Source organism: Mastigoproctus giganteus, chromosome 3 (genome assembly GCF_048544385.1).
Source record: "Mastigoproctus giganteus isolate SK-2022 chromosome 3, ASM4854438v1, whole genome shotgun sequence".
Classification (NCBI taxonomy): Eukaryota; Metazoa; Arthropoda; class Arachnida; order Uropygi; family Thelyphonidae; genus Mastigoproctus; species Mastigoproctus giganteus.
Window position 1 is genome coordinate 87225951 of NC_143577.1, and position 20579 is coordinate 87246529.

The 20579-nt window shown below is 35.9% G+C and overlaps 1 protein-coding gene across 1 annotated transcript in view; it reads left to right on the forward strand.

The window, feature by feature from the left end:
- LOC150088134 (uncharacterized) overlaps positions 1–20266 on the forward strand; it is a 244538-nt gene extending 224272 nt beyond the window's left edge. The window contains exons 50-55 of the mRNA XM_090369345.1: positions 6115–6188; positions 8298–8399; positions 13407–13568; positions 15511–15648; positions 16390–16465; positions 20043–20266. Of these exons, the coding sequence (XP_090225471.1) occupies positions 6115–6188; positions 8298–8399; positions 13407–13568; positions 15511–15648; positions 16390–16465; positions 20043–20177 (687 nt within the window). The 3' untranslated portion in view covers positions 20178–20266. The remainder of the gene's footprint in view (positions 1–6114; positions 6189–8297; positions 8400–13406; positions 13569–15510; positions 15649–16389; positions 16466–20042) is intronic.
- Positions 20267–20579: the final 313 nt, after the last annotated feature.

Here is a 20579-nt window from a genome sequence, read left to right on the forward strand (position 1 = left end):
GGTTACTTTTCTGACAGAAACTCGCCTATCGGTTTATTTCACCCACCGCTCACCTTACTTGCCCAAATTATTCGATCTGTGGTTTCTTTCCCTTCAAAGATGGTACTTGTCCACTCTTATATTCCTTATCAGAGACTTCCTAATTGCAATGTCCTCTTTCTGATATCCTCCGGCTTAAAATATCTTTATCCCATTCTGTCAAATCCATCTATTGTTGTTGTTCCAACTTTATAAATCACTCAGTACATTTTGACTTTCTTTCCTCCAAACTCAACTTTCTCCAACCTAGTTTTCCAAACAATTAGATGATTTTAATGACTATAACTGTTGCTGGCTTCAAATTTTAGTTGCACCTTCCCAATTGTTTGAGATACTGAGACCTTTGTGATTACTAATGACCTTACACAACTTATTTATTAATTTAATAAATTCATTCATCGTTTAAGCCTGGATAGCAAGGCTTTAACAGTATTTACAAAGTTATAGGCTAATTATGAGTTACAATAATAAACTCAAAAAAAATGAGCAAAAAGAAAAATAGATTCGTTATGAATTTACAAAAATTTCTAGCGTAATAAAATAAATAAATATACCACAACAAGCGTAAATTAAGATAAATAAGATACCAAAAAAAAAAAGGAGCCTGCACTTTATCAAGAAAGCCTGTCATCGGTGGTCCACTCCAAAACCCACAGGAAGTGGCCATTGTGTATATCACAGGAAGGAAACAGTTCTAATTGAATAGCCCGTGTTTCCTGTCGACATGGGGTTTCCTTGTTGCGAAAATTTGATCAGTTCCTACTCTGTGTTCTTGCTGTGTTATATTTGAATGATGGAGAATATATCAGTGAAGATTTGCGATGTGTATTTGATAACATCTCTGAACATAGTTATATGACAAAAGCAGGTGAACGCCTGCCTGATGGCCCATATGGTAGCGAAATATTTGTTTATGAAGTCTTTGAAATAGAGGCAAGAAAGTGGGGTTGTGCTCTGACGAGATTCTTCCGGTAAGACACTTTCTCAATTTTATACCTGTTGAAGATGACAGAAGACGAACACACCTGGAGTTTCTTTGACAGTAGCAGCAGCGCAGACGAGTCTAGCCACGAGATCCATTTCCGTCTCCACAGGCGATTTATACATGATAGATTTGAGGCCCCCCCCCCACAGAAAGAAATCAAGGCTCGATAAATCAGGTGAGAGTGGGGACAATGCAACGGGAACACACCACCATTTACTAACCAGAATACCAGACAATTTTAATCACACGCAAACATTTTTTATCTTTTCTTCAACCAAAACATTCTAATATTTCAAAATACGCTTAATATTAGCGTTCACCTAAGTACATAATATCATAATTTATTGACATTATCTTCTCCAGTGATGACGCTTTCTCATGTCCTTTTCAGTCCGGTGTCATTTGTCGTCAAACGAATGCCACTACGATAATATGCGTAATTTAATGTTCATCTTTCTTTTCCTTGGTTAGATTACCGTTTTCAATCTTTTGACTCTAATACTTGCTTAAATCATGTCAGCAAATTTATTCATTCCACCCTAAAATCTTGCCTCCTTGTCTATAACTATGTTTTGTCAACAAATGTGCTAGGACTGTTCAAGATAAGAATGTGGATTAGGCACAAATTGTCAGCTTCATTTTATGCCCACTAAAGCTCGTAACATACAGCATATCAAATTATTAGCAACTGTAATTTGATTGTGAACAGATTAAAAAGTAATCTTGCCTCATGTCCAAATTGTAGTACGGCATTTTGATCACTTGGTCGCACGCATCTTCTGTCCATCTATACAGCCACCTTTGTTTCAACCAGATGGCTATACTGCATCTTCAGATAAATACAGGGTATCTCAAAAATATTGGTACAAACGTTTAGGGGAGGTAGATAACATCTAAAGGAATGTAAATCGCATAGGAACCCATAACCGGAAACGTCACGGGAAAATAGTAGCAGAGGCACAAGAAGCAGAAATGACACAAGACAGTAATTAGTGGCAAACATTTATTTGACATAATATTAACAATGGAGTACGAGATGGATGCATTTCATGATGTTACAACAGATGCTCGAAGGTTCCACCATGAGACGCGATGCATGCGTGACACCGACGCAGCATGGATTGGCGGACACACCTGGAGTTTCTTTGAGAGTAGCAGCAGCGCAGACGAGTCTCGCCACGAGATCCATTTCCGTCTCCACAGGCGATTCATACACGATATATTTGAGGCCCCCCCCATAGAAAGAAATCAAGGCTCGATAAATCAGGTAGCATGGGGGTCAGGCAACGGGTCCACCACCGCCAATCCATCGATGCCCAAAACGCCTGTTCAAATGTGAGAGGAAATTTGTTAACTATAATAACCAGCCTGCTAGAACATAGAAAACTTACTGTTAAGCACCAAAAGCTACAATCTTGCTTTACCATCTCGCAAGGAGCGCCACAAGGGGGAGTTCTTTCGGCTACCCTCTTCGCGGCCGCCCTGGACCCGTTTCTTGCACGGTACTACAATTTTATAACATATGCTGACGATGTAAAATTCATCATCACTTCCAAAGACTATGAATCAGCAGAAGGTATTTGCCAGATGGCAAATAGCACAATCCGAGAATTTGAGAGCTACCTGGATTGCATCGGGCTCCGTATTAATGCACAGAAGTCTGCCCAAATGACCATAACTTACAAGCAGAATAAAAATGACATCTCGATCACTGTGAACGGGTCTAGTGTGGAAAAAGTGCACTCTCACCTGGACCTGGGTCTTAAGTGGGATGACAGACTCACCTTTGCTCAACACTTCGCCCATATGAAGACAAAAATATTCGCCGCTTTATGGGCTACTAGACAGGAACTGGTAGGAATTAGGGATCCTCAGCTAGCGACCAAGTACATTTTAATGTGTGTCCTGCCAATTGCAATTGTATGCCTCGCAAATCTGGTCTTCAGCTCCAGATTCACATTATAAGTCCGTCCTTGGGATCGAGTACTGGTTCTTGAGATGGCTTAACAGAGTTGCTGGCCACCCTTTTACTATCTCAAGGGCCATTCTCTACTCAAATCTTAACATCACACCCTGGATGCAGCGGACAGTTAACAGGAACATACACACTCTCGCACAAATGCTCACAGGCAGAGTGGATGCTCCAGTCCTGGATAATATTCTAGTCAAACCGCGTGCCACTGCTAGACGTTGCGGAGAAGTAAATAATCCATTGCGTTCAGTCCTGAACAATCTTAGTAGCCTGCAAAGATTCTTCCCATCAAATGCGCGAAAATATTTAACTCACTACACATAGATGCCGAAAAACTGTGTGAGGATGCAGCATACCGGAAAGAGATCTTTCAGAATTCGTACAGACTTACCGAAATATGAATCGGCTGCAAAGTACCAAAGAATTGTGAATAAAAGTGAAACTTTCTGCTTTAATAACAATAATAATTTGTTGACTGGAAAAATATACCTTCTGTAACAGTTATGTAAATATGTAAGTTATAGATGGAATTATTAGTGAATTGTAAATATATGATTTGTATAATGTATGTACAGAATCATTAATGTGTAAATACTGTATATATTAAACATAAAATGTGTATATAATATTTCGGGACTAGACTGTGTTCAGTATATGTAACCCACTGCACGTAGTATCTCGTACCCTGATATGTACTTTGCACCCTCCTGGCACTTTGCCGTCCCGGGGTGGTTTCCTTATGGAAATAAACAGATAATAATAATAATAATAATAAAAAATGGTCACGAACATACCTTCCATAATGGGCAGGCGCCCTATCATGTTGAAACCAAATGTTGCATCACACATTTCTGGACATCAAGTAACCCTGGTAGAACTTGTTCAAGAAAGATCCGATATTTAGCGGAGTTCATGCGGGATGGTAACAGGTATGGGCCGACTAAGCAGTCACCGACCATACCTGCCCACACATTTATTGCGAAGCGATGTTGTGCCGCATGGGGGCGCACACCGTGTGGGTTGTCGTGAGCCCACACATGAGCATTGTGCTGATTGAATAAGCATTCACCAGTGAAATAAGCCTCATCCGTGAACAAAACATAGGCTGTAAAATTCAAGTCTTGAACACTTTCTTGGAGAAACCACTGCGCAAAAGCCCCACGTGCAGGATGATCTTGGGGGGAGCAGTAACTGAACCCTTTGGAGATGAAAGGGGTGTAAGGAATCGTCGCGCCAGACACGCTGTACACTGCAACGAGACGCTCCAAAACCAGAGGCAATGGCACGTGTGCTGGTAGTAGGATTATTCTGGACGGCATTCAACACACTTTCTTCCATGGCTGGAGTTCGCGTCGAACGTGGTCTGCCCGCACTACTCCTGTTACCTCTAAATGACCCGTAATCGCACAAATTTTGATGCACACGCGCAAATAAACGGTGTTCCGGTACATGTCTGTCTCGGAAGCGTTCTCCATAAATTCGTTAAGCGGCTCGTCCATTGCCCTCTGCTAATCCATACACTAGCATTAGCAGATCTGCCAACTCACAGTTCGTATATCGATGCATGCTCTTCGTGCGGCGAATACTGCTTGAATGAGTAAACCAGAAATTTTCCCTCTCGCGAACTGATGAACAGCGCCGTCTGCCGACTTACGGTGATGTTTCCGGTTATGGGTTCCTACGAGATTCACATTCCTTTAGATGTTACCTGCCTCCCCTAAACGTTTGTACCAATATTTTTGAGACACCCTGTATAAAACTGAAAACTGAAGTATTGGCATCCTACCTTTCATCTACCTTTTGTATCAATGATATTATAAAAAACATTATCCATTCAATGCCCCCGTGATTTTCCAACAGGAAGAGGTTAGAAAAATTCCGAACAATCCAGATGGTAGGAAAATTTCGAGTAGAGATGGCATTTTTCCACCTGTTCTCAAAACGTGTTGTCCTTGAATTATCAGAGAGATAATTCCTCTTTGGATCCTGGTTGGCATAAACGTCGTCCAAACATATTCTTTCGTATAGATTGTTATCTGTGCATTGCAAATGAGTAGCCAGTTTTTGATGGTAGATAGCTTTCTATTTCCTAACTTTTAAACTAATACTGATCTCTTCAAGGTTCAGTTACTTTCTCTTGCTATTTTCCTCTCGTATATTAATAACCTTTCACTGACTAAATCCAATCCATCCATAATTTTGCTAATGGCAGCACACTACACATTGGTCTTTCATTTTGAAAATCCTTGTTTTGTGTTAACAGCTTCAATTTCTCTAATAATCTCTGATAATTCTTCAAATGTTGATCCTCATATAATTGTCCAATGGGAAAACTAGATCTTAATAACAATTATCATAAAACTCAATCTATCTCATTTCTCGCAAAAAAATTCTGATTGTCACATGCTCATATTCGGTGACACCAGATTTCTAGATAATATATATATAATCGTGTATCTATATGTACTGTATGTGTGTGTTTTTTTAGTGCTTTTGTCTTCTAAACAGCCATTGACTACATACAAATCTCAAAATTCATTCTACCATCGAATATTGTTTTCACATCTGGGGTGGCTCTCTTAAAATATCTCAACTCCTACCTTTATTCAAGAGAGAATTTACCCTCACAGATGCTCAGGTTTTGTTGCATGCCTTTTCTGTAGATATTTCCACTGGCACCGTTGTTCTGAATATATCCTTTCTATAGATTGCTTTCTATAATTCTCTCATTCTGTAATTCTCTCACTCTCTTACAAACAAAAACCAACAATTGCAGCTGCATTCGTTCACTATACAACTCTGAATACACAGAACTAACTTTTCTTCTTCCTCGTGTATTCCATTTCTTCTCTTCCGGGTAACAATCTTCCTTCACATAAATTTCTTAAAGACTGCAATCTACAGGAATTAAAATCTGATATCAAACTTCTGTATTTTCAGTCTCTTTAGGTTCGAAGTTTTGTTCGATTTTGTTCATGCTAATCAAAAGAAAAGATATCTTTTATAAACGTATAATGATAATCGAGATTGTTTTAATGAGATTCTTTAAATGAGCAACGAAATGTGTCAACATCACTTATAGATATATATTTTTTTCTTTTTTTTTATTAATTCATAGAAATATCTCGTGGAAATAACCGAAGATGCCCTTGGTGATCTTACGTGGAAGGAAACCGGCAGTTATTTAGAGAGGTCAGTTGCATTGTGTCTGTAATTTCACAATTATAATGTTTAAATAATTAGTGTCTATGGAAAACTAGAGTTAATTGAAATTTTATCTCAGGGAATTTTATATTAACTAAATCTAATACTAAAGTAGTGCTCTTCCGAGGTGTTTGTCAGCCTAATATAAAAATATCAGCAGATCCCATATCGAAAAGTGGTCTATAAACTAGAAATTCCATGTCATTATCAATCAGTTAGATAAAGTAATGGTCCAAAATAAGAGCACTTGTCACGGTCTGCGTAATTTCATTCGTGATTAAAGGTATACTCTGCAGTTATATCATATTCCTATTGTCAGTTTTAAAAACAGTTGAATCCAATTTAAGGATATCTGTCATATTTTTCTGAAAACAAAATATGACAGCTTATGATAATAAGAATTATTTTGCTTAAAATATTAGTTATTTGCATAAGAATAGAAATTTATTTTTATATTGTGATTGTAATTATTTTTCCCATATTTTCTATTGATATTAAAATATTTGACTGCATTAAAATTCATTTAGAAAAATTGTTTAAATTAGGAAATCTACTCCTCGCAATTTTGGCTATCACCTTCTTTATTGGAAACGAAATTAAGAATCATATTTACATATTAGATCAGTTACGCTGAAAGGGCTATTGCCGAGGTTGTTTCCTCTTCTGCCATTATTTACTTTTACAAGAAATTCTAGTTTCCAAAGAATTTCTCTGTAACAAAAGTGCAGGTTTTGATTCCAAAAATGCACTCTCTATAATTTGATACAATCGATGCGTATGTCGTGCATCCCACGGTAAATACATTCCATCTGCTTTGGCGTAAACACCGGCACCTGAGATTCTATTCAATTATTCACTTTCAAACAACGTACTTAACTCAGAAGAGCTGACCTTTCAGATAAAGACTCGCATGCTTTTACGCTAGGCAGTGCCTTAAGGGTAACTTAAAATTATTGCAATGCTAAATAAATATCCACTACAAAGCTATAAGTAACTGTATATTGACACACCATTCCCTTAATCCTCTACATAGTTCTGAAACAACATTTCTTCCAGATATGTTTAGCATTGAAAAATGCGAATCATGAGTGACTTTTCAGAGTAAAACGCAACAAGGAAATGAAATTGCGATATGAATTGATGGAAATGCATCTTTCCTAAGAAGTGTTCTGGTTCTAATACTTGCTAAACTATCCTTTTTGTATAATTAGTTGGAAGCTTTATGATCCTGTAATTTATTATGCATATGTCAGGGAGTGTATCGCTTCCTTGCCTCCTTGGGACACATTGAAAGTTACAGAAGTTAATAAATATAGCTTGTAACTAAATACACCTTACCTCATTACAGTATTCTATCAAATTCCTTTGTTGCTTCTATGTTACTTCTCCCTGTACACAGTACTCTGAACGTTTTGATTTTCTTTCTTTGCAGCTTTACTACTTTCGCTGGCGCCTCCGTAGCCAGGTGGGAAGGAGCAGCAGTGCGTAGCACACGCTTCTTGATTAGACCGGGGTTCGAGCCCGTCACCACCAAATACGGAGGATGCGGAAAGGTCAAGGAATGACCACCGCATATCCCGGAGCAATATAGCCTTAGTTGCTAATGCTCCTAAAAACCAAAATAACAACAACAACTATTTTCGCTAATGTAACTTTCCAAATAATGAAAAAGTTATAACAACTTTTTTCACTATCTGAGAAAGATTTCAAATGTTTCGCTTTCTATGTTCAATTCGGTTTCCCGTGGCAGTTTCGTAGCGAATGACCTCACCTTCGTTTAATTCAACCTGAGTTCTACTTGTGTTTTGAATTCTACGTAAGTTCTGTTTGTGCTAATTCGATAAATTTTAAAAATTTCTAATATTTACTTTTGGACATTTACAATTTTAGAATATGCTTTTAAAACAATGTATTTTCCCAAGGGCAGTGAAGACTTAGTAAATCCTGGAAACGATAATTGTAAAACTACATTTCCTTACTGTCCACATCAACTGTTGGAATACATTTGCTATTTTTCAAGTTGCGGTGTCAGATTAACACGTTAAGTAGTAGAATGAAAAATCTGAAAACTAACCTCTTAATTTATTTCCATTTCAGACTCCTAAGAGAACAATTAATCACACTGTCATGCATGGGTAAAAGTCCTTTGTGTTTGAAGGAAATGTCGAGATTATTAAATCTGTGGATGGAAGGAGAAACGTAAGTTATCACATTACTCTGATATTCTGGTATATGAGCCTGCTTTAGTAATTAAACTTTATTCTGCTTATTCTCTAGAGAAATAAACAAACGTACAAGTAATATCGCTCCCAAAGGCTATGACGTGCCCGTAATTAAGAAACTTCAAGAACTAAGCAGAAACTTAAAATTACATTAAATTTTACTTTGATTTAGTTTCTTACCCCTCTTCACAAATCTCAAAAGAGAGTTAGGGAACAATAGAAAAATTTAATAATTCAAAGTTCCTGCACTTATTCTGTTTAATATTTATTTTTCTTTCTTTTTATAAACCATTTTAATGACATAAGGGCGTTTTAAAAACTAGCGCCAATTCTATTATGAAACTGGCACGTTAAATAGGAAAAAATTATTTTTTATATTAATTTTCAGCATAATTTTTATTCTTTAATACGAGAGTCAAATATCACATTAGCATTTTTATCCCTTCAAGAAGTGTTTGTTTAATTTAGTATATTTATTTGTGCTTTGAATGACCGCGGTTGAAGCTTGCGTGACTGCTAAATAAGGTGTTTCTTGTATTCTCTCTGTATTTTGAACTCCTAACCGTGTAGTCGTCCCAAAAATAAAAGGAAAAAATATTTTTAGTAGTAAACCATGTATTTTTTTGTGGTGTGGCACCTGATAGATTCAAACTGATGAAGTTCGTGACAGGTTACTGCGTATGTGCTACAGAACCGAAACCAACCTTATTGAGCGTTTCTTGACCATGGGGTCTGCACCATGGTCGAGAGACACTACCTTAATACAATGCATGGATCACATGTAGACAATTTCAAAATTTACAACAAAACATTCTTACTAAATGTTTTATTTTCGAAATTAAATACTTCATTTTTATTAACATAAATTTTAACTATAAAATATTGGTTTTCCTTTTTGAATTGCCTTAATTTTTAAAGTCATTAAGAAAATATTAGAATAATATCCACAAAAAAAATCTAGTACGACTTTGCATCACTTTGAACAAGAGGCTCAGTTATTATCAGTTAAAAGAAAGAAATAACGTATCTGTTGCAACATGGGTAATAAAATCCGCTCTAATTTCATCAAGATTCAGTCTATATTTATAAAAATTAAAAATTTAACTTTTTAACAAGAACAGGGAGACTTTGTTCCACTCTGGAACCCGCTTTCCAGCAAAAAGCGATTTCCTGAGTTCTTAATCTACAATTATTCTTATTAGGTTTAATACGATGCCCCCCCCCCCTGGTTCTAGTCACTTTAGAGAACGAAAACAATACCCTAACATTCAGCTTACTTTATCATTTAAATCCTGAAAACTTAATCAAGTCACTTTGCAGATTACTAATTTCTTGGTTTGGGAACATAGAGGTTAAGCATTATAATCTTTATTTATAAGTTCATCCCTCGCACATTGTGTTTGAAAGGGCGATCTGTCGAGAAGAACCGCTTTAGATTTTCCGCATCGTGGCCAAGCAAAATGGTTTCAAAGGAGGGGAGCAAGTTTCGTGTCTTTTTTGGGAAGTCGTGTTTTTTCTTTTCATCAAAACAAACAAACCGTCCAGAAAGCACGCGAAATTCACAGATGGATTAGACTTGGGTGTATAAGTAACAGCTCAGGTAACCTGCAACTCAAAAATGTAATTTTTAATGGCTACCCTTCTTACACTGCTGGAATAAATTCTTCAGATCAGACTGCAGTGTTATTTGACATCCTTTCCGTCCTCCATTACCTTAGTTTGTTTCGATCATGCATGCTTGCAATTTTTATCAACCGTTAGGTTTGCGGGTTTGGTTACTGACCAGTACATAACTCTTATCGGTCACATCACGTTATTGATCAACATGTATAAAATAAGTCATGTAATCAATAAAAGCTTTATGCATACCAAACTGATCATTAAGGCGTCGTTTATCGACTTTGTAAACTTAACTATCGATACAAGCTTATACTGTATATGTGTATATGCGACCCGATGTTAAGTTTCCCAAGGGTAACCTACCTCACTAGTATTGAATCATACTTGCCTGGTATTGAATCATACCTCACACTGATATTGAATCATACTTATAACTCTAGTGTTTTTCAAACACTAGAGTTATAAAAGCCCAACGAATATAGGGGAGAGATTTTATGCTATTGGAGCTATTAAACCTACTTATGCAAGATGGGCATAGCATCGATCTATAAGTAGAAATTGAAAGAACTAGGATTGCTGTTGTTCATACATATTTTCTTAATATTAATTTATTTTGCTTTGTTTTGTTAAGTGCATTAAGCATTTATAGTGCGAAGTATATTGCTATTAATCACTTATATTGCAAATTATATTGTTGTTTATCACTAGATCATTAGGTTATTCAGTTACGGTGTCTACTTTCCACTGATGAAGCTCCAGAAAAGAACTGAAACTGCGACGTTGGGTGATATACATGTTTAATAAACAGCAATATACTTACAAACGTCTCCGTTCGAGCAGTGCATTATTATTAAAGTGTATATTACCATACCGAGGCAACGAAAACCTTCGTGGCATCTTAATCGGCACGATACATCGCTGTTTTCCGTTCACTTGGAGAAGTATGGATTCGGTTCCTGTCGACCACTGGAGGAATTTTTGAAGTCTTTTTCATTCGAGAATTTAGTTAACTGTAAGTGTATTAATCGATAAACTTACAGTTGTGAGCATACGCCTGGGGCCGTAATACCAATTGGCCTGTATTACCGAGGCAACTAGTAAGGAAGTGAACCAGAGTGGGTTAAGATTTTTGTGATATTAAAATTATCATCATTATGTTACTAATGTTATAATTATTTATGATTTTATTCAGCGTATTAGCAACTTGATGGAAAAGCCAGGAATGACCCACGAGTAAAGTCCCACACCATCTGCCTGAGGTCAGCTAACTACAACCCCAATTGAAAATGCCTTTAAGGATTCATCAAGCTTCAGATTCCATTGAATAGGGAGGGATTCCATTGTTTTCAACCGGTTTTTTCAATTTCTGGAGTCTTTCCAGTTGACTTTCACATACACTTATCCTGAATCGTTCTTGGCACTGTAATTCTCAGAGAGCTTTTATTTCATCGTTCAGTTTTCGTTTTGGTCCTTCGCATTTTCTTTTTTCCATCAAGCGGTTCCCACAAGAGGCTAACATAGGTTAACCTCTGTTATTTTCTGTGAGAAGAGAGCCAGCCTATGACTACTTCAGCTCTTTTTAATTTTTAAATTAATCAAATTATTTTAGTTTCTCTCACGTTGTAAATCAAAAGGGAAGCTTCTTTCATGTTAGAGCTAATATAATGCAAGGATATGGATGCACTAAATAATTTTGACGTTACGTAATTAAGACTATAGCGAGGCATTTTAAATATTCAAGGAAAGTTGCTGTAGAAGTAGGGGCGTTTTTTTGGGGGGGATTGCAGGCAGGTCCTCACGTAGATTGAGAGATGGCTGCAATACAGGATTCAAAGAATTTATAAATGGCCATTTATAACCGACGTAATTTGAGGGACCTCATTATAAGTGAGGTCCCTCAAATTAGGGTGCTGATGTACTCCTTGTTCTGATTTTCTTGAATGATATTCTTAAGGGAATAAACAGTATTATTCGCAAATTTGTAAGTTAAATGTAGATCGGAACGGTGGTTAACGATGCAAGTCATTCCAAGTCCTTCAGAATAACTGGAGGCCTTCATAGAATCGGAGAAATGATAGTTACATTTTGTTGCATCCAGATATGCGGTTTGTAATTGAGAAATAGTAATCCCGAACAAGTTACGAGGAAGGAGGGCTTAAAAAAAGATTTTCATTCACCCAGAAGTAGTTATGACAGAAAGACGAAATTTTTTGTTTGATACTTTGAAATCTTTATTGTAACCACATAAATTTTGGTTTCGGTCTGACAATTCAATTTTTTCTTCTTCTCTGCGGCGCTGAATGAAGTGAAGTGTCACAATCGATCAAATGAAGTACACCTCTTTCTGCTAGGGAAAACACCACACAAAACAATCCACGAAGGAATAATCGCTGTTTACGGAGAAGAGTACCCATTACAGTGTTGTTGCATATTGGTATAAACAATTCAAACGTGGAAGCACCTAAGTGAATGGTGAAGAAACCCCTGGACGCCCAGCAACTGCTGTAGCAGAGGAGAACGTTGTTAAAATTGAGGCATTAATCCTGGAAGATCGCCTCATTAGCGTCAAAGAATTAGCCTCAGAGCTCCAGACTAGTGTAGGGTCTGTGGAAAACATAATATATTAACAGTTGCAAATAAATAGTGTCTGCGAGATGGGTTCGTAGACTTCTGACACTTTACCAGAAGAAGGATAGGGCACAAGGTGCATATGAAATATTGTCGATGTGCCAGGAAAAAGCGAAATCTTGCAGCATCCTTCTTATTCCCCCGCCTTTTCACAATCGGATTTTTTCCTCATTCCTGTCCTGAAATGGCTTTTTTTCCACGAAGAGCATGGCAAGAGAAATGGCTTCTTCCTCTTTCCTGTCCATAGGACTTCCTGTTCATAGGGACACTCCATATGAGGAGAGAATACCGATATACAGGTTGCATAGCTTCCAATGGAATTTTCCCAGTGAAAGCTATGCAACCGATATATCGGTATCCAGAGGGCTTAAATACTATTGAGGAAAACTAAGAGACTCTACCAATAGAATAAATTACAGTCAATGTTGACAATCTGGTAAAATTTAAGTAGCAGCTGATTCGTATTTCAGAAGGTGGGAAGCGTGTAATAAGAGCAGATAGTTATACAACTACAGAGAACAACTTGACCATGCGGACAAGTGTTTACCTTATTTGTTTTTGGCTGACGTAGCAAAAGATTGGTTCCTTTTGTATATTTACTATTATAATATTTCTTAATATCACACACATAAAACTGATTTGGTTCTTCGAAGTTATAATTGCTCTCGTTTGGTATAAATACCTTATTGGACTCTAGGATTTTCATAACTTTTTTTTTTTTTTATCGAATGTTTAGGATTCCAATGAAAAGTACCGTTCTGAAATATGGAGCTTTATCAGGAAATGAATCGTTTTGGGATTTACTATGGAACAAGTACACTAATGTAACGCAAACAGAACAAGGAAAAGAAATAATCAAAATCTTATCGTCTTCCGAAAATGAAGATTTAATAAAACGGTATGTATTAAAGAAAATTATTATTTAATTTTTATAACATTGCAGATTACTGCGAAATGGATTTTTGATTTTTCGAACAATAAATCCCAAATTTAATATTGCTATTTAGCATTTATACAATATATATATTCATTTAAATAAACTACTAATGACAGGAAACAGATAATTTTGTCACCCTTTTATTTACATCTCTAGACCAGAAAATTTTAATTTCAATTTAGGTGGTATTTTATTCTCTATATGAGCTTATTTTTATAAAACTAATATTATTTGGATATGTTTATTTACTTTGAGCACATCGCCTTTTGATAATGTTTTGTAAATTCTTATGTTCCACATTATGTATTGTAATTTGTGCATCAATAATGTTATCGAAATTATGACAAAGAGCAAACACTTCTTTCAAAAGCAATATGACACGTACAAAGACACATCCAGTCTCAATGAGTTCACTCGATACATGCCCAATGTTACATTTATTTATTCAAATGTTGTTGGAATTTATTCAGTTGTAAGTTAGTTGTAGGAAAGCGTAGGATATTTTATTAGTTGCGGATCTGCATAACATATATCAAAAGATAGTTCTCTGAAGGCTTTTATAATCTCATTTTGAGCTGGAGTATTATACAACAGAACTGTGAATTAAGTTGGGCACACTATAGAAATATCAGCTTTATGCAAGCTACAATTGAATTAAAATGAAGGGGGATACACCGTTAGATAGGGCAGGAAATGGCTGAACTAGAGCAGTGGTCAATAAACTCCCGTGCACATTTATTTAGATATTTATGCATATATAATTTTTTTTCTGGGAAGGTCGACGCTTCTTTCCCATCTAACACTTCAAGGACATACCGTATGCGTTAAAACAAAAATATATTAAAACTAAAATTAAATTTATACTTTGTATTTTAACCTTGCATTTTAATTTCTCATTCTGAGTGTGCTGCCGCATTCACCAATTATGAGAAGTGATCATCCGTTATTAAAAATAGTGATTTAACTACGTACTTACAGATGAGCAACACCGAGGGTCTTGTATTATCCTTAAACACTCAGAAAAGAACTGCACTCTGAGTATATACCTGAAAATGAATGACTTTAAATTTTCACTTCAAAGCCGGAAAAAATTCAGTGTGATTTCTAAACAAATTTGTGGTTTAAAATGCATTATAATTCCATTATTATGTACTAAAAGTATAATGTTGATATTACGCTGCAGACGGAATGAATATCTCGGAATGAAAGTATTAATTTCACATAAAAATGTTTAAAAATTAATGAGAATTTCACAAATAAATAACCGAATTAAAAGCTGAACAGGCGCATTAAAGATTCTAATTGTATGTCTATCATTGCTGCTGCTGCTGCTGCATTAAAATGCAATATTTCTTTAATTATTGGAAAACACTGATTCTACGTTTAATATGAATTCGCTTCAATCTACACATTCGCCAATGTCTACAAATGTGGCATACAGAATTAAAAATAAAAGTATACAGCTGCCGACTGCTTTGAGAAATGCAATTAACTAAGATATCCTCTCTTTAATGAAGTGAAAAGAGAATTTTTCAAGTTAATGAAAATAGTGGACACGGTCCAATACGCTAGTAACTCTGTTTGATTTGCTTTAAAGTATATTTATTGAGGTTCAGTGTTAGTGTAGATAACTAGTATTCCTCTATATCATCTCGTCATTTATGATTGAATCAACAAATCATTTTAGAGCTCAAACAAATTTAAATACAGAAATACAAACATTGCCAAATAAACCAATATTACAACGCATTACAGCATTATATACCTCTCTGCACACAAAAGAAGACCAAGAATTTTCTATGGCCCGAAAGCGGCAAATTTAGATGACTTTGCCTTCAAATTTCTGCAGACTTTAATATTTGAATGAATCCTTTTGCTTAAATGCATAATAAACTTTTTTCAGGTTGTTGAATGATGTATTAGGAAACAGACTCAACGCAGCTCAAGTAATAAATATAGTTACGTCACTGAGTGAAAATCCATTTGCTCTTCCCGTTGTGTGGAAATTTATACGAGAAAACTGGGATCATTTTGAAAGGAGGTGATTTATTTTATATTTCCAATTTTTGGTTATTTTAGCTTTTATTTATTGAGATTGTGTAAATCCAAAATATCTTATGTTTGATGCTATTGTGTGTGTGTTCTGTAGAGTGAATTAAGTTGTTTATTAATGTATATTAAATCAATTAGGTTATTATGAAGGATGTTATGTTTTAATAATGTTTTCTACAAGCAGTTCAGTTTAACAGTTGGCGTGTACATTTTAAAAATAAAGTATATTTAGTCACATATTTCTTATTAATTACTATACAAATCTGTAAAATTTTCTCTTTCATATAATGGATATTTTAAAAGGAACGAGTAGGTCAATTATTTAATAAAGATTGCCGAAAAGGATATTTGTTTATTAATGTTTATGGTCAGAGGCTAGATTTTCTGAAGCTTGGGGGGGGGGGGGGAGAGTAAAGCAGTGCTTCAGAAGGATAAGACTTACTTAAAGTTAAGTAATAGCAAACTCTTTACGATTTCATATTATTATTTTCGTTATTTTAATGATTTTATCAAAAATTTAAGCAAAGCTATTTTGTTTTGTGTTATATTGTGAAATACTTCCTTTAGTATGTAATATTGCATTAATTTGTTGCTTTATGTTGAAATAGAGGATTTTTATTTTTATCTGGATATTTTAGAAAATTTATAAAACAAATATGTGATGAGTTCATTTATAAATATCTAAATATTAATATAAGTAAAATATAGTGTTTGTTCAAATAATTTTCAGGTTCAGCAAACATTTAATAACGCAGACCGTTAATGCGGTAGCATGGAATTTAGGTACTGAGCAACAATTGAAAGAGGTAAATGAATAATACTATGATATCTTATTAAAAAGGCGATTCTAAAACTAAGGAAAAGTGATTTGTATTTAATTCATAGTTATAAAAGCATTTATTTTAATATTTTTTTAGTAAAATACCCGAAAACAAATGTTTTATACTTTGTCAGCATACAGAATAAATAGTTCATTTATAAAGGTGGTGTAACAATTGTAAGTTTATATCATTTTCGAATAGTATTCGCATTATTTCCCGGTATAACAAATTTTCTCCGCATAATTCGTGTGTGGTGTTTGATTTTTGTAATAGAGAACTGCTTGAGCTACTAGCACCAATGAATTCGCCACAGTTCCCCACGAATGCGAAGACTTCCCTGCACATCGATCTAATTCAGTCACCGAGTTGTTGTTATGTTGTTGTTGTTATTTGGTTTTTAGGAGAATTAGCAACTAAGGCCATATTGCTCGGGGGATATGTGGTGGTCATTCCCTGACCTTTCTGCATCCTCCGTATTTGGTGGTCACGGGCTCGAACCCCGGTCTAATCAAGAAGCGTGTGCTACGCACTGCTGCTCCTGCCCACCTGGCTACAGAGGCGCCGTCACCGAGTTACTGAATTAAATCGGTGAGGGAAAGTCTCAGGCATGGGGCAGATGAGTTTATTCTCGGGTGGTCCTAAGATAACAGTTTTTTTTTAACCCTTTCATAGTCATTGTAATCGACTCTGACACAGATCTGAAAAATGTGACCATATGAAATAGTTCTTTCCGAGTGTTTCCGCTGTATATCAACTGAGGCCCATGAATTACAAATTCAGCAACTAAAACTTTCAAGCCATTCTGCTTCCTCTTGTGGGGATGATGAAGATTGGTTCCATACCCTGTATAACTGCTCTTATTTCCTGATATTTAGGCAACCATTTTTGCATTCTCAAAAGCACTCTTTAAAGGAGAATAAGAAGCTACAGATATTGCCACCAATGATTTATTCGTGGAACTTACAGAATATGCGGACAATTTATTCACACTCCTCCTGAAAGTCAGTAACTCCGGAATCCAACGTTTCCTGCTGACAGACTACCTCTTCCCTCTCGAATCTTATGGAAATGTATTCAACTCTAACATCAGTCCTCTCGCAATCTTCCGACCCTCTTCGTGGGAGGACCCACGCTACTCACCTATCATCCCGCTAAACCACCTATAACGCACATATGCTCCCTTCTATTCACTACTACAGTGGGTCTCCTAACCCTTAGTTTTGACAAAGGGTAGGATCACGTCGAGGCTGTGACTTCGGCTCAGTGTTAGGTTCCTCCTGCCTTCTTCTCAGAGGCCTGGGATTCAACTGGGATTCAACTTCTCAGAGGCCTGGGATTCAACTGGGATTCAACTTCTCAGAGGCCTGGGATTCACAGTTTTACGGAATTAATCTTCTGCAGATCTATGTGGTTCATGCGTTCTCTACGCGGTACTCTCTGTGGTAACCTCTTCTTAGGAGTGGGATATCTTGCTGCTACTAACGTTGCCAGTTGCTCTTTTCTGTCTAGAGACAACTTTTGCTAATCTGTCAGGGGCAGAATAATACTGATACTGTTCTGCTCTACGCGTAGGACACCTCGAGTGTCGTTTCGCCTGTTGTCGATACATACACACAAGAGACCACTCAGTGCCCTCGTTTGTTTGTTATTTGGTTTTTAGGAGCATTAGCAACTAAGACCATATTGCTCCGGGGATATGCGGTGGTTATTCCCTGACCTTTCCGCATCCTCCGTATTTGGTAGTGAGGGGCTCGAACCCCGGTCTAATTAAGAAGCGTGTGTACGCACTGCTGCTCCTGCCCACCTGGCTATAGAGGCGCCTCAGTACCCTCTCTCGCTCTTCTTCTAACAGCTTTCTGTAGTTGCTTCTTACTTTTTATCCATTTTGAATCTCCGTAGTGGACCTACAATTGTCAATTGGATGCTTAGAGATCAGCACGACCTTATGTTGGGACTTTGTAGTGTCAGATACTTTCATGGTATTGCACTGTAATGCGGTCATTACATTGAGAACTGACCCTTTCCGAGGGAATGTGAGATAATTGTATAACAACATTATTAGTGGTGCAGCATAATAAATAAATTGCGGGGTTGCCGGAAAGCTGGCTGGGACCGCATAGTACAATAAATAAAAAATAATAATAATACTTTCTATCCCTCACCAATTTTCTCTCTATTTTCACAAACCGTTCTTCGGGACTTGCTTTCCGTCTAACTCGACAAAAGTAATATAGTAACCGGGGCAGAAACCAGGGAGTAACTCTTCACGTCGCCTCTCCCTGACAGTTAAGTTGCCGGTCACAAAACACGAGCAACATAACACGGCATAAGTGAGCATCTTTGCTTATTACACTTCTTCATAGTGAAATGGGGAAAATGGTAGAAATCGTCTAGCCACAATTAAAAAAATAGATATTGCAACAGCCAGCCACTTAAAGTCGTAAAACTATCTTTTTTCTCACCCTGTATTGAAGAGCAAAGTTTTTTTTTTTTTTTTTTTTTTTTCAGTGATTTCTTTATATCTTTGCCTTATATCCAGTTTAATGCGGGCCTTTACAGTAGTATATTTACCTTTTTACATATTCTGATATTATCGGATTGCTTTATTATTATTTTTAAATTTCATCTAAAGTTAATTTTTTCAACATATAATTAGCAGTTTGGCCAAATAGTGGGCAAGTCTTCTTGGACAACTCCTTTCATAAATCGTGGACAAGGGGAAGGGAACACAAGAGGAAATATTATGGGCATTTTCTTATAACGTAGCTGAGTCAGTGGGCCTCCGACGAGGACTTAATGATTTTTTTCTCTCGAAGTCAAGTTTTTCGTCCAGAAAAAGCAGAAACAGCAAACCGATCGACTGACGAATTTGGTGTTTAAGACACATCCTGACACCCGCATTCAGGTTCTTAGGAAATGAGCTTATATTTTTATTTCACTGACTTGTGTTCCTCATGGTTATTACAATGACTCATACCAGACGTAACTAATGTATGAAGGTGTATTAAATGAAAATATTAAATATTTAAAGACAATATTTATCAACTCTATTGTAAACATCTATTTTATATAACATTAATCCAGTTTTAAGGAGAAAAATATCAATACTGTCACATGAGGCTAAATTATGGCTAATTGCTGAAGAAATTTGATATTAAAGCTGACTGGAGATGATTAGTAAATTATGTATGTGTATGTATATATATATATAATATATATATATATATATGTATATATTTATTTTTACTGAATTGATATAATGAAGGATAAATTACGTGCATTCTTTATTTATAAATTCTTTGAAAGTTGCTTTGGCTAAGTTGTACAATTTCCTTCTAACTTCTGCAAGCTTCCCCTTTTTGTAACTTAATATTACAGCATTCCACAGAGAAAGATAACTATTTAAGAAAAGTATATCCTAGTGTTTTCTTAAGAATCAAGAGAGAATTTAGGATAATCAAGTGATATCCATTTTCAAAAATATAATAAAATCTGACAGCTTACATTTTTGTTTATCTCAATGAGTAACAAGTTCTAATTGATGATAAACTTTTATTTTCAGCTGAGGGAGGTCAAGAACTTCTACCCTGGGAATTGGCTTGACATGGACGAAATAATTAAGAATATCGAATTGAAAATTCACTGGCTAAAGCGATATATGGAGGTTGTGACAAACTGGTTGCAATTTAATTTTTAGCAAAAGAATCAGAAAAAACAGTGATACAGACAAGTCCTTCTCACTAGATCATAGTATCTGGATTAGACTGTCTCTCGAAATATCTTGTGCAATATGTATATCATTTTTGAGATGAAATGAGAAGATTGTATATATTTGAATTACATTTCATTAAATTTTTAATACAAGAACGAAGTCCAATAGTGTTTATTTACTGAACCAGTCTACGAATATGATCCAAATTAAAACGAGAATAATAAGTTTTTATCAACAATTGATATTTCATTTAACATCATCTCCACTAGAATTTAGGCATTTACAGTATTTCATCTGCACATCAGATTTTTATACTCTGCTCATAAAAGCCTTTCGGTTTGCTACTACTGTTGGACTGCTTTCTTCACTTCATCGTCTGTGTAGAAT